Source organism: Protopterus annectens, chromosome 1.part1 (assembly GCF_019279795.1).
Source record: "Protopterus annectens isolate FY-2018-M chromosome 1.part1, PAN1.0, whole genome shotgun sequence".
Taxonomy (NCBI): Eukaryota; Metazoa; Chordata; order Ceratodontiformes; family Protopteridae; genus Protopterus; species Protopterus annectens.
In genome coordinates, this window is record NC_056726.1 from 337,769,414 (window position 1) to 337,786,332 (window position 16,919).

Here is a 16,919-nt window from a genome sequence, read left to right on the forward strand (position 1 = left end):
GGAAGAAATATCCAGAGGAATTGTTATGGCTAGGCTTGTATAGGCCCTAGGGCTGATAGCCTAGTACCAACCTATGAACCTATGAACCCTATGAACAAAGACATTGGTAATCTCCAAACTCTGGACCCCACCCAGTTTGGGTTTGTAAAAGGCAGATCGTGTCTCCTAAACCTGATAGGCTTCTTTGAAGCAGTCACCAAAGCCGTAAATGAGGGTAAGGTAGTTCACACAGCCTATCTAGATCTAACCAAGGCTTTTGACACCATCCCCCACTCTGGAATTGTAGATAAACTCACTGAACTAGGCATAAATCCCTATGTCACAAGATGGGTTTTCAACTCGCTCACTGACAGAACCCACACTGTGAAAGTAGCAGACTCCAGATCCAACTGCAGACCAGTGACAAGTGGAGTACCACAGGGTTCAGTCCAGGGTCTCTCCTGTTTGCTATCTACTTTTCTGAAGTACAGGCTAACACAGAAGGTCTTTCATTAACGAAGTTCGCAGATGACTGCAAACTAGGAGCCATAATCAAAACTTCTAACGATGTGGACATCCTACAAAAGGGCCTCATGGAGACAGATGCCTGGTGTCAAAGCCATGGCTTCAAACTCAATGCCAAAAAGTGCATTGTCATCCCCTTTGGTAAAAACTCTGTACCCATGAGCTACCACATAGGTGGTAGTCTACTTAACACCGAAAGTGTGATAAGAGACCTTGGGACACAGGTGGACAGTAGTCTCTCCTTTGATAATCACATCACCACAGTAGTCAGGAAATCCTTCTATGTGGCATACCTCATCACAAAAGGTTTCTCATCCAGGAAAAAAGAGGTCATTGTTCCCCTCTACTCGTCACTCATTAGAACCATTATAGAGTACAATGCCCCTTTTGGTATGTACCTCACAAAACATCTACAGCAACTGGAAAGGCCAAAGAAATACCTCACAAAGAGGATTACTGGCCTCAAACAGATGCCCTACTAAGACCGTCTAAAAAACTCCAGCTTTACTCTGTCGCATATCGCCTACTCAGAGGTGATCTCTGCCTAGCATACAAAGCTATGTCAAACCCAAAGCTGTTGGACATGCTCCACTTAAAGAAATCCTAATCTCTCCAAGCTACATGCTCTAGGGACCTAAACCTTGTCACTACAGTAAACAGAACATGCTGGAGGGATAGATTCATGTCCCAGAGACTTCCCATACTCTGGAACAAACTACCTATCTATATCAAACAAAGCTCCTCATTAGCACTCTTCAAGAAAAATATTGATGATTGGATGGGAAATAGGAAATTCACCCCGGGGATCACCTCTGTGGCTCTGCTCGACAGGAGCACAGGAAAATAATTTTCTTGGGTAGAGAAAGCCAGGGTACCTTTTTGGCTAGGCTTATATAGGCCCTAGGGCTAATAGCTTAGTACCTACCTATGAACCTATGCTGACAAACTATTAGTCTCCATGAGCAAATCAAAAATCATGCACAGGACACATTGTATTCAAGCTGTGAATCCAAAAAATGAAATAGTCTACCATCATCCCTTAGATAAATCAGCAATCATAAATCCTTGAAATCTGAATTCAAACAGCACCTTACTAGAACATGGCTCTGATTCTGTGATACCCAAGGCTTATCGCACTTCCAAAAGACAAACTCATAACCATGGACCATTCTGCCACACACTGTATATTAGCAAGGACCTACATAGATTCATATCCTATCTTAATTCCATAAGATGCATCACCAACTCAGTAACATTATTATATTCTACTGTATTCTATTATAAATGCAATAACCAATATGTAACTATGAATATTATTCATATGTTCATAGGTGTGTACTAGGCTAATGGCCCTGGAGCCTTTATAAGCCTAGCCCATATAAGAGCCTGGCATCATGCCGCCCGACCTTAATTCCCAGTGCCTCTATCAAGTAGAGGCCCTGCAGTGATCCCCGGGTTGAACCTTCTATTTCCTATCCACTCATCAAGATATCTCTTGAAGATGGCCAGCGAGGTGCTCTGCTTGACATGTATGGGAAGTTTATTCCAGAGAATGGGCAGTCTCTGGGTTATGAACCTGTCCCTCCAGCATGTTCTGTTGATTGTGGTAATGAGGATGAGGTCTCTTGAGCATGTGGTGAGGAGGGATTTCGATTTCTTTGGATGTAGCATTTCTAACAGAGCTGGGTCAGACATGGCTTTGTAAGTCAAGCAGAGATCGCCTCTTAGTAGACAATATGAGACAGAGAATAGCTGGAGTTTTTTTTAGTCTGTCTGTGTAGGATATGTGTTTTAAGGCCTATGATCTTCTTTGTGAGGTACTTTTGTGGCCTTTCCAGCTGTTGCATGTGTCTAGTGAGGTACATGCTAAATGGGGCATTATACTCAATGATTGGCCTAATGAGGGAAGAGTAGAGAGAGGTGATGACCTCTTTCTTCCTGGATGCAAAACCCATGGTAATGAGATGTGCCGCAAAGAAAGACTTTCTGACCACAGTGGCAATGTGGTGGTCGAAGGAGAGGTAGCTGTTAACCTGTGTCCCCAGATCTCTTATAACGCCTTCAGTGTTCAGTGGGCTCCAGTCGATGTGGTAATTAGTAGGAGCTGAGTTTTTCCCAATGAGGATGATGACACATTTTTTGGCATTAAGCTTAATACCATGGTTTCGCCACCAGTCATTGGTCTCAGTGAGGCCGTTCTGTAGGATGTCTACATCACTTGGGGAGTTAATAATGGCTCCCAGCTTGTAGTCATCTGCAGACTTGGTCAGCCAGAGTCCCTCTGTGTTGGCCTGGACTTTAGAGAAGTAGATGCCAAACAGGAGAGAACCCAGGACCGATCCCTGTGGGACTGCACTTGTGACTGGTTGGCAGGCTGACTTGGAGTCCGCTACTTTCACACTGTGGGTTCTATCTGTGAGCCAATTTGCAACCCACCTAGTGATATAGGGGTTGATGCCTAGTTTGGTGAGTTTATCAATAATTCCTAAATGGGGAATGGTATCAATGGCCTTGGCCAGATTGAGGTAGGCTGTATGAACTGCCTTGCCCTCATCCACAATTCCTGTGACTGACTCAAAGAAGTCAACTAGGTTGAGCAGGCATGATCTAACTTTCACAAAACTAAATTGCATGGAATCTAGAGTTTGGAGATGATGATGCACTCCATAGCCTTACATATCAGACTCGTCGGACTAATGGGGCGATAATTCCCAGGGTCTGTAGTTGCCCCCCTTTATGTAGAGGGATGACTGTAGCAGTGCACCATTGAGTAGGGACAAAGCCTGAGGTGAGGCTGTGATTGAACAAGGCACACAGATGTGGTGCCAGTTCACTTTGTATTTCATGTAGAACACATCTAGAGATATTGTCGGGTCCCATGGAAGCTGTATTCTTGGCCTTGGACAATGCAGCTTTAACCTGTGCTGGATGCCTGGTATTCCTCCAGTATTGTGATTGGTCCTTTAGGGGGGAAGAGGGGGAAAGGAGGTAAAGTTGGCACTGAATCTGCCAGCCATTACGTTGGCAATATCTGTTGGCTCATTGTAGAAGGTACCATTGTGCAGTAACTCTGAGCAAACCTGGGCATTGCTGTGGAGATTCTTGATACAACTATATAAGGTTTTGCAGTTGTTTTTAGTGTCTGCTTCAATTCTGCCTTCATAGCTGTCTTCAGAGGTTTTGATGAGGATCTCAACTTTTTGTTGAGACTAATAAGGGAGTTTTTCCAGTCTTGGGATTTTACCTTTTTCTGTAACAGTTTCTTCCTTCTGTTGTAGAGTTTATTAATGGCAGGGGACCACCAGATTGGCTTCCTTTTTTTGGAGGGGCGTGTCTTGGTTCTGTTAGGTATCACTAGTTCCATGCATTTATGTATGTGTTCGTACAGTGCATTGGTGTATAATTCAGCAGTCATGCATCTATTTTCCACTGACATAGGTGCTGTGAAGTTAGCCACCTCTGTTTTTAGGAGCCCAAAGTCAGCTTTGGAGAAGTTTTTAATGGTGGTTACCTTGTGCAGGGGGGTGAGATGTGGATTTCCATGGTGATTAGTTTGTGGTCGGATCTAACCAGGGAGGAAATGACTATTGATGTAGAGCAATGGTTGCCCATGTTAGTAATAACCAGTTCAAGAATGTTGCTTCCTCTAGTGGGGATAAAAATGAGCTGGCCCAGGGCATTGGAATTGATGAATTCCAGGAAGCGTTGGGCCAGTGTATTGGTGCATGAGTAGTTTTCCCAGTTATTATATTATATGATTCTTCTATAATGCTTTATGTTAAGTGTTCCATGTCTTGCAGTATATTATTTTATTGTATTCTATAGAAAGAATGTATTGTATTGTCTTATGATCTGGTAAAGTGTATTGGAGCTTTTCATCCTCGACATTTGCTGAAAATGGATATCTGCTCAGTTGGTCTTTCCCAGTAAACAAATGCAGTAAATAAACAAATAAATATCTGCTTCCCAATATCTGAGAGGAAAGGCACTGCCTTTTGTGGTTTTGGTGATATCTCCCACTTCCTCAAAGTACTAGACGCTATAGATTACTCACATGTCACTATAAAGATCCTACCTGGTTTCTGTAGACTGCAGTATTTCAGTAGGGTGGACTACCATTCTTTTAACAACAATGTAGTGTGTAGTACACAGGGTTTGATAACCAGTGCTCGTGATTCCCATCTATGCCATACGTCTTATTCTATATAGTCAGTACCTGTATAGTGACACTCTGTAGGGCACAATGTTAGTAAGCACAAACAATGTTAATCAGACATATATAGAGCCAAAGACAGTGTGCAGAAGTGTCTTTCTTTCCATATGTTTCAACTATGTTTCAGGTGATGCCAGATACCCACAGGAGCTCTAGTCAATGTTGCCAATATGGATGCCACACAACATGGTTGAACTTCATGGTTACCAAAACCCATGTAGAAACCAAAATACTGCAGAACACATGTTTTCCTTGCCAAATGCCCAGTTACACTGCCTGGATATGTCTGAGGGAGGCAATGCAGTATACCCAACCACAACTAGTAAGATGTTCATATAATGCTGCATTGTGATATTATATGATTACAAGGAATGATGCAGAACAGACTTTTTGTCCTGGGAATCTCTGACCCTGCTAGAGTAGTCTCCCTCCCATAGGAAACACAAGACCACAACAGCCTCAGCTAGTGATGGCCGTGAAGATTAAAGGCAATGAATAGCAGCCATACCATGCCACACTTCCACAGACTGCAACAGGCACAATATGAAAAAGTGAAGGTGAAGGGATAGCATTTTGCTGAAAAACAGGCCCAAGGTGGGTACACAGTAATGGTACAGTTTTGTGTCACAAAGAACAAACATGATGCATGTGGTGTTGCTTAAAGGTTATGCTGGGCAGTTCATGCTCAAGTCATATTGTGCATCAAACATAGCCACACACAGAACACAAACACCACATAAGAGGGAGGGAGGGTGGCGGAGTCAAAGTAATCATTTGCACTGCTACCAAAAGACGCAGTGAGATTAAATGGAACTTTCTAGAAATCATCTCCTTAGGTGATGCTGTAATTGAATTCATTACATCTTTCCTAAGTAGCCTAACTAGCCTTGCACCTCTTATAGGAAGGACTAAAAACAGATAATGCAATTTGGCTTTCCAAAAGGAGTAGAATGCTAATACATGATTGAGAAAACACATGGAAAGAATGGCAAAAATATAAAACACCACAACATCTTGAAAACATCAGAATGCTTCTCAATCATAGTAAAAAGCAAAAAAATTAAGACAAACAACTATACTATAATAACTTTCAGAATAATAGTAAACACAGCCCTAAAAAATTCTGGACAGGCATTAAAGAAACTTTGCATCCCAGTGAAAAATATAACCCTAAACCCTGTCCCAGTAACTCACCACTTGAAACTGCAAAAGATTGAAATACAATTAAACTTTTATTTCACAGAGAGTATAACATCTATAACCAAGAATTCCCCAACATTAATCGTAACTCTGCCCAACAGGCATGTATCACCCATCCACTTTCACCATCAAATTTGTGTCCACATCCTATGTAAAACTACTCTTAAACAAACTCAAATCATGGTCTACTTCAGCTAATGACCTTCCAAGTAAGTACCTTAAAATTCAGGTTAATATCATTGCCTATCCTGTCTCAATCCTTATAAATAGGTCAGTCCAGGAATCCCACATTCTGTCTCTCTGGAAAAAGGCACACATTATCCCTTTACACAAAGGGAGAAATTCAACAAACATTACTGACTTTTGACCTATAGCAGTCTTATACCCTCCTTTCCAAAATACTTGAAAAAGGTATTCAAGAACAATTGCTAAACTCTCTCCAGCAGGAAGAACTCCTATCTCCCATACAGCAAGGCCTCCATTCTTCCCATAGTACTAACACTGCACTTGTAACTTATATAGATATTGTCAATAAAGCTAGATATACTAGACTACTAGTATCTCCTAGTAACTAGTCTTCTCTTTATTTCCAGACTTGTCTAAAGGCTTTGACACAGTTGGTCACAGCAAACTTCTACTTCAGATGCCCTCATTAGGTCTCTCCCAGCCCACCCGTCTATGATTCAAAATCTACCAATCCAGTAGATATTAATCAGTAAAATGGCACACTACTCACTCTCCATACCTCCCGGTCACGACTGGTGTACCACAAGGCTCTAACATTGGTCCCCTCCTCTTTAACATTCTCACCAACACATTGCACACATCCACACAAAAGGCCTCCAAAATACAGTATGCAGATGACTTCACAGTCATTTGCACATCTGACAACACTTTAAACAAAATTTACTCTGGAAGCTTTAACAGCCTCCAAAACATGACTTTACAACTCATAACTCATGCTCACCCCTAAAAAACTAAATTACTACTTTTTCCCCTAAATCCCTCTCTCGGGAAAAACAAAAGATAAATTCTTCTCTCTTGATAATACAGCCATTGAAGTCACTAGTTATAGCAAATTATTAGGGATGAAAGTGTATTTAACCTGTGTATACAAAATTGCTTAAAAAAATTCATCAAAAACTAGAGATGATTTAGAGCCAAAAACTTTCCCAATAGCGCAACTTAAACTACACTTGCCACTACTTATCACTTCTCCACACTTCTTTTTGGTGATCCCATCTTTACTAACCTTTAGGCATCACAAAAATCAAAACTTGAACAATGCTATAACAAAGTTGTCACATTTGCAGCAAATAACCCTTTCAGAACCTACCATTGTATAGCACCTAAAAGCCTAAATTGATTAGAACTACCCCATCAACTAACATATACCCAGCTTCTTACCACCTATAAAATTATCCAGTATCCACCTGCTTGTACGGCACTAAATAACGCTGTATGCAACTATGTTCCCAGTTGATCATTAAGATCTAGTGACCAAAAGCCCTTTATCTCTCCACAGACCTATCAAATCTGCTGGACATTGTCTATACTCTTGCTAATTCCTACAACTCCTTACCTGTATCCATCATGTCAATATCCTCCCTCCCATCCTTCAAAACAGTTTTGAAAGATGTCCTAGCCAAAAGCTGGCTCTCTTCTTGCTCCACATCAGGATAAACTATATCCCTAAATGAGAGCAAGTACCTATTCATAACTTACACCTCCTTACTCTTCCTTCTTCATTCACTTCCTTCCTTTTATCAATTTCTCTCTAAATGCCATACGTCTGCTTTTCTCTCACTTCATATTGCAATTTTTATTTGTATACTGACAACTTTAATTTCTGTAAAAACTGGTTAACATTTCTGTAAATGTTAAATAATTATCACATAACTTGTATCTATTATTCACAATTGTTTTCATACTATGTCTAATTTGGTATAATTATTTAAACTGTAGATATTTTTTAATTACTTTTGAAGATTTTAAAGTTATTATTCTTAAAATGTTTTGTAATACATAGGAGCTTTTCTCTCTAGGTGTCTAATGAAAATGGTTCCTACCCAGTTGGACTTCCCCAGTAATCTAATGTCAATAAATAAAACAATAATAAATACTTACCTCGTGGTCAGAAAAACGAGGTATCACAGTTTTGTAGTTGATCATTTAGTAAACAAACAGCTGACAGCATTTTGTTGTTTTTACAGAAGATCCTTTAAGTTAAGCATCTCTCAGTGGTAACAGTCTGGAGTTAAACAGCTTTGTGTAGTGACATTTACGAATGATAGAAATTACTTTTTTGCAGTTCTCATTTGATAAGACAACATGAATGGATACACTTCATTTGATAAAATACGTCCATCATTATTGTACATTATTCAAGCTGCGAAGAAAAAAAATATGATACTCATCAACAGGCACAAATCTCATACTGTTGCCAAACCATTAAATGTTCTAGTTTTGTGACTTCATTTTTTTATACGTTATTACTCAAACTTGCAACACCTGCTACATGGTAGCTTTGTTTAACCATGCCATTGCTTGTCATATGCAGCCTAAAATCATCTTTGGCAACTCTGATTTATACTGTGATATTTCTATATGCTGGCAATTTTGCAACTTCAAAAATAGCATCTGAGAGAGCTTTTGACTGTGACATGTTAGCAATTATACAATAAATGCTCATTACTATTGACCAATCAGCATGTCCATTGTAATTTGAGCATATACCAACAGAAAAAAGTCCAACTGCTAAAGTACCACTGAGTGGCTAGACTTTCTATTGGCATATGTTGAGGGACGGAGTAAAATGTAAGAAAAATCAGGTACTTTCTGCAAAACTAAATGAACAGAAACCTACCTGATTCCCCTTATATATTTGCACTGTCCCACATAAAGTTTTATTTTTTAATGGTTAAAAAAACAGCAATAGACATTCTGTTTTTTTTTTTCATTTCTTCACCTGAACTGATGTACATTGCAAATATGGAAATGTAAGTCCCATTCACATGGGCAATACAAGTACAAGAAAGTCAATGCGGAAGAAACTGAAGTGCCTTTATACAAATACATTATTTAAGAAAGCTAAGCAATTTCTTTCTTAAATAATGTAATTGTCTAATAACAATAATCCAGTCCTGTGGGAGTCCATACCTCTCAACTGTACAGATTTTCGCAAAATGTCCAGATTTTTGCCTTATATTTCTGGTCCGTTTTTCATAAAATTGTGGTTTTCTGTCATATCAGTGGCAACGCATTAAAGACTGAATTTAGAAAATAATGACATACATTTGAGTTTCAGACTTCATACCCTTCAGAAAATTCATGCTAATGTAAAACCTGTTATTCTATCAACTTTGTAGGTTAGTAAGTATTTCTGGTCCTTTGTCCCACTTTTATTTATGGCTTTGTCCAGATTTCTTGCTGTAAGAAGTTGAGAGGTATGGGATTTACCCATGGCTGGCTTTGATTAATCACTTAGGCTACCCTCATGATCAAACCACACCAACCATGGGTACAATCCTAATATACCCATGCAGAGTCCTGGGTTACTGCTTAAAAGTAAAACCATCACATTTGCTATGTTGTATATACTTCGCCAAAGTTAGCTGCCGTTTTATGTATATTGTAACAATTCTGCATACTAAAACATTAGATACATACCTTTGATATTTCTTCAGACAACATTCTGTAAACTGTACACTCAGAACTCACAAATTATTTTTACAGCTTGTGTTATTCTGTTTTATTTAATGTTTGCATATAATGTTAATATATTCTTTTTTTTTCCATAATAAATCTTTATTGTTATATACTTTTCACACAAAATTATAAAATACAAACTACTAACTAACAATGTAACAATCACACCAAACAATATACAATATTTACAAGAATGCTTCCATATAAGACATTAGAAATGTAAGAAAAACACAGGAATAATTAGTAAGTTTCCAATACTGAACAGTTTGATTAGACATTTCTCTCCAAATATAGCAATGATTATTACTATCTTCAATTCAAACGTTTTATGCTAATATAATATTAAATATCTGTTCCCAAATTTTTGGATTATTGATACCCTTACTGTGTGAATTTAAAAGTAGTTTATGAGCTAGTATATGTTTTGTCGCCAACACTCTGAAATTTTGCCATGATGTTTTAGTTGGGTCTAGCCAATTTGAAGCTATATAAAGCTTCATTGGTAAGAAAATATTAATATGAACTATACTCTGTGATCTGGTAAGTTCCTTCGGGGGAATATGCAAAATCATCTGGTAAGTTCCTTCGGGGGAATATGCAAAATCATAAATTTCCAAGACAGTGTTGTACTTCGGTAGCCCACTTTCTGAAGTTGAATTTTAAGGGAATTCCAGTTTGTATACACACTTACAGCTCTAGAACATATGAAGAAGATCAGCCAGTTGAGTTTTGTAGTATGGACATGTTGCAGAGTTTTTAGAATTAAATTTATGCAGGGCAAGGCACGTATAATATGCATTATTCCAAATCATCAGCTGTGTATATAACAGTTTTTGAAGAGAAGTTGATTTAATAGTCAATTCAATTGCCTTTAACATATTACTTTTATCTGTCAATAATATTTTCTCTTCCCAATAATTTGATAACAAAACTTTACCTTGAAATTTAAGTTCTTTAATTAATTTATTCGTAGCTGTTATACATTTAATATCCTGTTGGAGAGCTTGCCACACCTCAGAGCATTTATTTATAGTCTCTTCATCCAGTTTAAAGTTTTGTAGGTAACTTATAGTAAATTCTCTAATTTGTCTAAGAATAATCAGGTAATTTTTAGATAAATTGAATTCTTGTCTTATTTGGTTGGGCGATCGATCCAGATGTTTATATATATCGATCATAGTTAAATTCACAATTAATGGAAACTTCTTTAGATCAATTAATTGGTTGTTCAGCTTACATTTGGGTTCCTGTGAAAGGGCTGAAAGACCATCATATGCTGAAGTAAATCCAATGATTGAAATAGACTCTGTAAAGATAATATTTCAGTTTTAATGTGTTCCACAATCCCATATACCTTCAGAATATCTTTACTTAGAAAGGGCATTGCTTTAGGATTAATGTTCAACTTTAAAATATATTGATAGTTCAGGGTTAGCCAAGTTGGTGTCCACTTAGTACTAGTTATCTCATGATTGGCCATTCTTAAAACCCTATTAGAATTCACAATCAGATAATACGTTTCAAAATTAGGCAACTCCAGACCTCCTTTATTTTTTGGGGTCATTAATTTGTCATAAGATACCCTAGTTTTCTTTGGCTCCCAAATACATTTAGCCAAATCTTTATGAATTTGTTTAAAAAATGTACTTGAAAGAGATAAATGGGCTGACCTAAAAATATACAGTAACCTTGGCAATACATTCATTTTTATAATAGAAACTTTTGCTAATACTGGCAAGTGCAAATTTTCCCATCTCACAAAATCAGAAACTATTTGTTCCCAAACTATTTTAATGTTATTATTATAGAAATCTGTATTATCTGTGGAAAACACAACACCAAGGTATTAAATATTATCTTTGAATGTTACCTGCCCCACTAAAGGTAATAATGAGAAAGGTTTAGGTGTCTTTAAAGGGAATATATTGGTTTTCCCCAAATTAATTTTATAGTTAGAAACCTCAGAAAAATCATTAACTGCTTTCAATATCTTCTCAGTGTCTGATATTGGAGATGCACAATAAATATTCAGATCATCAGCAAAAGCTGCCATTAATAGTTTAGTTCCATACATTATTGGGACATTATGATAAACCTTCTGCTTAATATATAAGAGCAAGGGTTCAAGATAAATATTAAATAGTAAAGGGGACAAAGGACAACCCTGTCTCATTCCCGACCTAATCTGTATTCTTTTGGAAAAACTTCTGTTAATATACAGTGTAGTATAAGGATTACTATATAAAATTTGTAAGATTTGAACAAATTCCGGGGATATATTAAAATAAGGTAAGAGATAAAACAGAAAATTTGTGTCTACCCTATCAAAGGCCTTCTGTGCATCTATTATAAGAGCATATATATTCAGATTATTTTGCTATCATGGTATGCAATGAGAGTGTATTATCACTTGTTTGTCTACCTGTCATAAATCCAGCCTGTTCTTTAGATATTATATGAATCATGATTTTCTTCAATCTAAATGCTATAATTGAGGTTAAAATTTTCATGTCTACGTTAATTAATGATATCGGTCTATAATTATCTGGATTCTGGGGATCTGAGTTAACTTTATGTATAAGAATAGTTTTAGAAGCATTAAGATGAGGATCATGAATTTTATTCCTAATTATATAGTTAAACACACCTGAAAGTATCTTACCGATAGACTCTGCAAACTTCTTGTAAAACTCCACTGTCAACCCATCAGGACCTGGTGATTTTTTTGGTTTCATATGCTCAATTATATATATTATTTCTTCTTCTGATATCGGTTTAACCAAATCATTTTGAAAATTCTCTCCTATTTTTGGAAACTTAATCAGGTGTAAAAATTGTTCATAAACTGTATTAGAGGATATATCCTTCTGCACCTCATAAATATTAGTATATATTTTCTCAAATATATCAATAATATCTGCAGTTTTACGATATATCTTATTATTAAGTTGTATTTCTGAAATTTGCCCATTTGTTTTTGATTGGTTAATGATCCTAGTCAGCACTCTTGATGGCATTTGAGCATGATTAGCATACTTAACTAGAGTCTTATAATCTTGAAATGTTACTCTAGAGTTTTGAATTAAGAAGAGATCCCGTTGATATTTAAGCAACTGTTTCACTGTTTGCTCATTAAAGTTTAACATTAGCTCTTGATCGAGTAGTTTAATTTTGTTTTCTAAGTTTTGAATGTCTTTATTTAATTTATTTTTATAATAAGAGGCTTTTTGCAAAAGGACCCCTCTTATTTGAGCTTTAACTGCAGCCCATTCAATATCTGGGGCATTCTGATGTTTATTTAAACCACCCAGTAAATCTTTAAGGTAGTTTGAAATTTCTTGTAATATGTCGTCCTTATTTAGCAAGTTTGGATTCAGAGACCAATTATACCCTCTTTATCGTAAGATATCTTTTACTTCTTTAGCGAAACTCAGCGAAATTTTTGAGTGATCTGATAGGTATCTGGCATGTGTAACAACAGTAGGGTCTAAGTTAATCAATGATCTTGAAATCAGAAAAAAATCTATTCTGGACCACATTTTGTGACATGGGGAATAAAATGTAAAACTATTAGTACTATTATCATTATTTTAATAGTGAAATGGGTCATATAATTGAAAATCTTCTTTTAAATCATTCAGTGCTAATACAGCATGCTTATTAAATGCTCTTTGTGGACAAGATCTATCCAACTTCGGATTTTGGTAAGCATTCCAGTCACCTCCCATAATTACATAGTGTCTATCGAATTGCGTTAAAATAGAATATAATGATGTTATAAATATTTGTTGGTTATTACATGGCGCATAAATATTAAAAAGTACTAAAGGTTTATCAAATAGGGTAGACAAGAGGGTGACATAACACCATCTCCCATCTTTATCTGAATTAGAGTCCAAAATCTTCTCTTTATATTGATCTTTAATAATTATAGCTACCCCCGCACTATTTGACTTACCTTCCGATGTTATTACCTCTCTGATCCATTTCTTTTTTTTAATATCCGCCCATTGATCATTCATTAAATGAGTTTCTTGCAGTAAAATAAACCATGCCCTAGCCTGCAACAATACATTAAACAATAGTTTCCTCTTCTTCAAGTTCTGGAGCCTTTTAACATTCCATGAATCTAATTCCCACATTTCAAAGGTTGGCTATACAGTAAAAGGTTTGGAGGGAAAACATACATAAACAGATACAATAATTTCAAAGTCATACATATAGTGGAAGCAATTCTTATATCCCGTCCTACCCCAGTGCTTACCCACTCTAACCCCGGACCAGGATAAATATAGGTCTTATATAACATGTAATACCTAAGGTATACAGAAAAAAAACAAATATAAAACACTACATTATATAGTTTAAAATGTGTTCCATAGTTAAGACCTATAAACTCTACCTTACTTATGACAAAGCCTAAACTAAGCATTCCCTAACGAACACTGCCATGAACTACAACTCTATGGTTACCTATTATTTAAACAATTCAAACTGCACATATAATAAGACAGTACATATAAAATCTATTACAAAAAAGGGAATTGTTTTCTTTTCCTATACTGAGATTAGCTATCATACATAGTCCGCATGAGAGAGAAAGAAAAAAAAAATACCTTTAAATAAATAAAAAACTGCTTAGTAATATCCTTACTTATAAGTTCACTTTAACCTAATTTAATAATAAAACAGACTACTAACTAACTAAAGTAAAATAGTGTACCCTCTATACACAGTACATTAATAACTATAATGACAACTACATTGTACTAACATAATAATATCCCTGCACCCTCTGTAACTACTATAATTACAAGATTTTAAGTAACAGTTATTAGAAAAGCATAACAAGTGTGCCTATGTGTTTAATTTACCAAACATCACATTTTTTCACTGTTAAATAAGCAAAAGTAGTGTTTAAACAGTTCCCTTTGGATTCCCAAGGCAGGAAACACTATGAAATATTCGCGATGGGGGACCGCTTTAACAGACGGACACCCGGAAGTGTCACATCGAATTCGACCCCTCGACAGCATTTTAGGCATTTCCTGTCTTCCTCCTCGTCAAAAACAGTTCGTTTAAGCCATAAAACGTCGGAAAACAAGTGCAGGTAATCCAGATAAGGAAAACAAACAGTTTTATTACTTTGAAAGGGGCCTACAGCTTTTCACATGAAAACAAAGGATTACACAGACCTGGAGACACAGTAGATAATGGATCCCATCTCAGCAGCCTGCCAGTCTCAACGAAGGTTCAGTTCAAGTCTCTGATGCAGGTAAAGCCTTGAAAACTTTAAGAAACACAGTTTTAGCCTCATTTTTCGTAGAAACAGAATATTTGATTCCATCCATTGTAAAAATAAACACATTAGGGTATTTCATTTGAAACTTAATTTGTTTATTAATGAGGAATTTGCAGTATGGAGACAAAGCCTGTCTTGCATGTCTGACCTGCATAGGCAATTCTTGTGACAAAGATATTTTATTATTTTCCCACATAATATAACCACCAGCTTGTTTTGCAGTAATAAGTATTTTACTTACATCTTGATAGTTGAGAATTTTAGCATATACAGGTCTCGGAAAGTTAGATGCTTGTACCTCTCTTAAAGCTCTGTGTGCTCTTTCACTAACAATCTGTTTCATCCCCTCAGAGTTATTTAATAGCACTGCAAATATTTGTAGTATGGGTGGAATTAGCTCATTATACTGGATAGATTCTGGAATCCCTCTGATGATAACATTGTTTCTTCTGGATCTTGCTTCTAAGTCTGTAAGCTTGTTTTGCATAGCCTGTATATCCAGATCAAGTAGATTTGTTTTTTTTTCCAGTAAAGTTATTTTGTCCTCATTTTCCGAAATTCTAGCTTCCGTCTTATCCATTCTCTCCAGCAACTGAGTACATGTACTTCCAAATGACTGTATTTGATTAGTCAGTTCTTTCAGTGCTTCTTGAATAGGCAGCAAAGCTCTTTTGATGTCTGCCATATTTAAAGACTGATCAGGTTTAGCTTTAATGCCTGTTTTCTGTTGTTCCTGCATTTGGGTAATTCTTTGCCTTTTGGAAATCGCATATTTTTCAGGTGATTGTAATTCCGAAAGTTTGGTTTTAGTCGTAGTTGTCTCCATACTTTTAACTTCTTTAGACATCCTGTTAGTACACAAATCCTTACAGTATAGAAAGCACATGGTCCCTTTGCTTACTTCTCTCTGCAGAGCCAGCTAATCTATTGCAATCCAGTGAAATATATTCCTTTGTATCCAGTTTTTCTCCTAATTATAGGATAATTAAGTGAAGATAAAATTATTTCTCAAAGATTTGATGTTAAAAACCTCGTGTTATCAACTCAGGGTTTTGAATTTCTCAGGTTAAATGGAGAACTGCAGTTCAGCAGTGTTCACAGAATGGCAGCCATCTTTGAATTCATTAATATATTCTTAAATGTGTTTATATTACGTTTCTCTCCCTTAGTTGTATCAATGTTATAGTTAAACAATCACAAATGGAAAAAGTGTGAGTTGCAATTAGATTTACTTTTGGTAAGGTCTGGCAACAAGAACAAAGCCTGAATGATGAAATGATGTATCCAGGAATGGCGTACACCCCCTCTGCCATGGATTATTGCAGTTACACAATTGCTGTGAACTGTGGGGGAAATAAAACACAGTGATAAATCAAAAAGTATTTAAAGAATGTTGGTAAGATGTACTTGTGGTTATAATACAGACTCAAAGATTTGTTTTCTTGGGTTATTGCATTCCATATGTAATTTTTTTTTTTTTTTTTGCTTCAAAATGTATAAAATGATAATAATGATGGTGAGGATGATGATAGTGATGATGATGAAGATGATGTTGATAACACTAATAATAATAAGCTTTCCTTTTTCATAATACAGGACAAGACAATTCAATATCCGATATAACTAGATAGACAGTAAAATATGTATCACATTTGCACTGTATTCCAGAGCTGTGCTTCTGAGCAAGAACAAAAGTTAAGGGACTCTGTGGAACATTTTAACCAAGTGGCAGCAAAAGCACAGGAAAAGCAGAACCGAATTACTGCACTTGAGAATCTTGTAGAACGAATGGAAAAGGTATGAAAATGTACAGCCATATTCATTTTTATGATTACCTTACCTGGTTTACTTTATTGACTGAGAATGCTGCTAAACTCTGAAATATAATCTGAAACGGCTTTTCCTCATGCAATGATTCATGGCCTATTTTATAATGACCGGCTTCATATATATACATATATATATATATATATATATATATATATATATAAA

The 16,919-nt window shown here is 36.3% G+C and overlaps 1 protein-coding gene across 2 annotated transcripts in view; it reads left to right on the plus strand.

The window, feature by feature from the left end:
• Positions 1–16,919, plus strand: part of CCDC68 (coiled-coil domain containing 68) — a 1,130,692-nt gene that overhangs the window by 705,974 nt on the left and 407,799 nt on the right. For both annotated transcript variants that reach the window (XM_044075050.1, XM_044075059.1), the window contains one exon: positions 16,596–16,724. In XM_044075050.1, the coding sequence (XP_043930985.1) occupies positions 16,596–16,724 (129 nt within the window). The remainder of the gene's footprint in view (positions 1–16,595; positions 16,725–16,919) is intronic.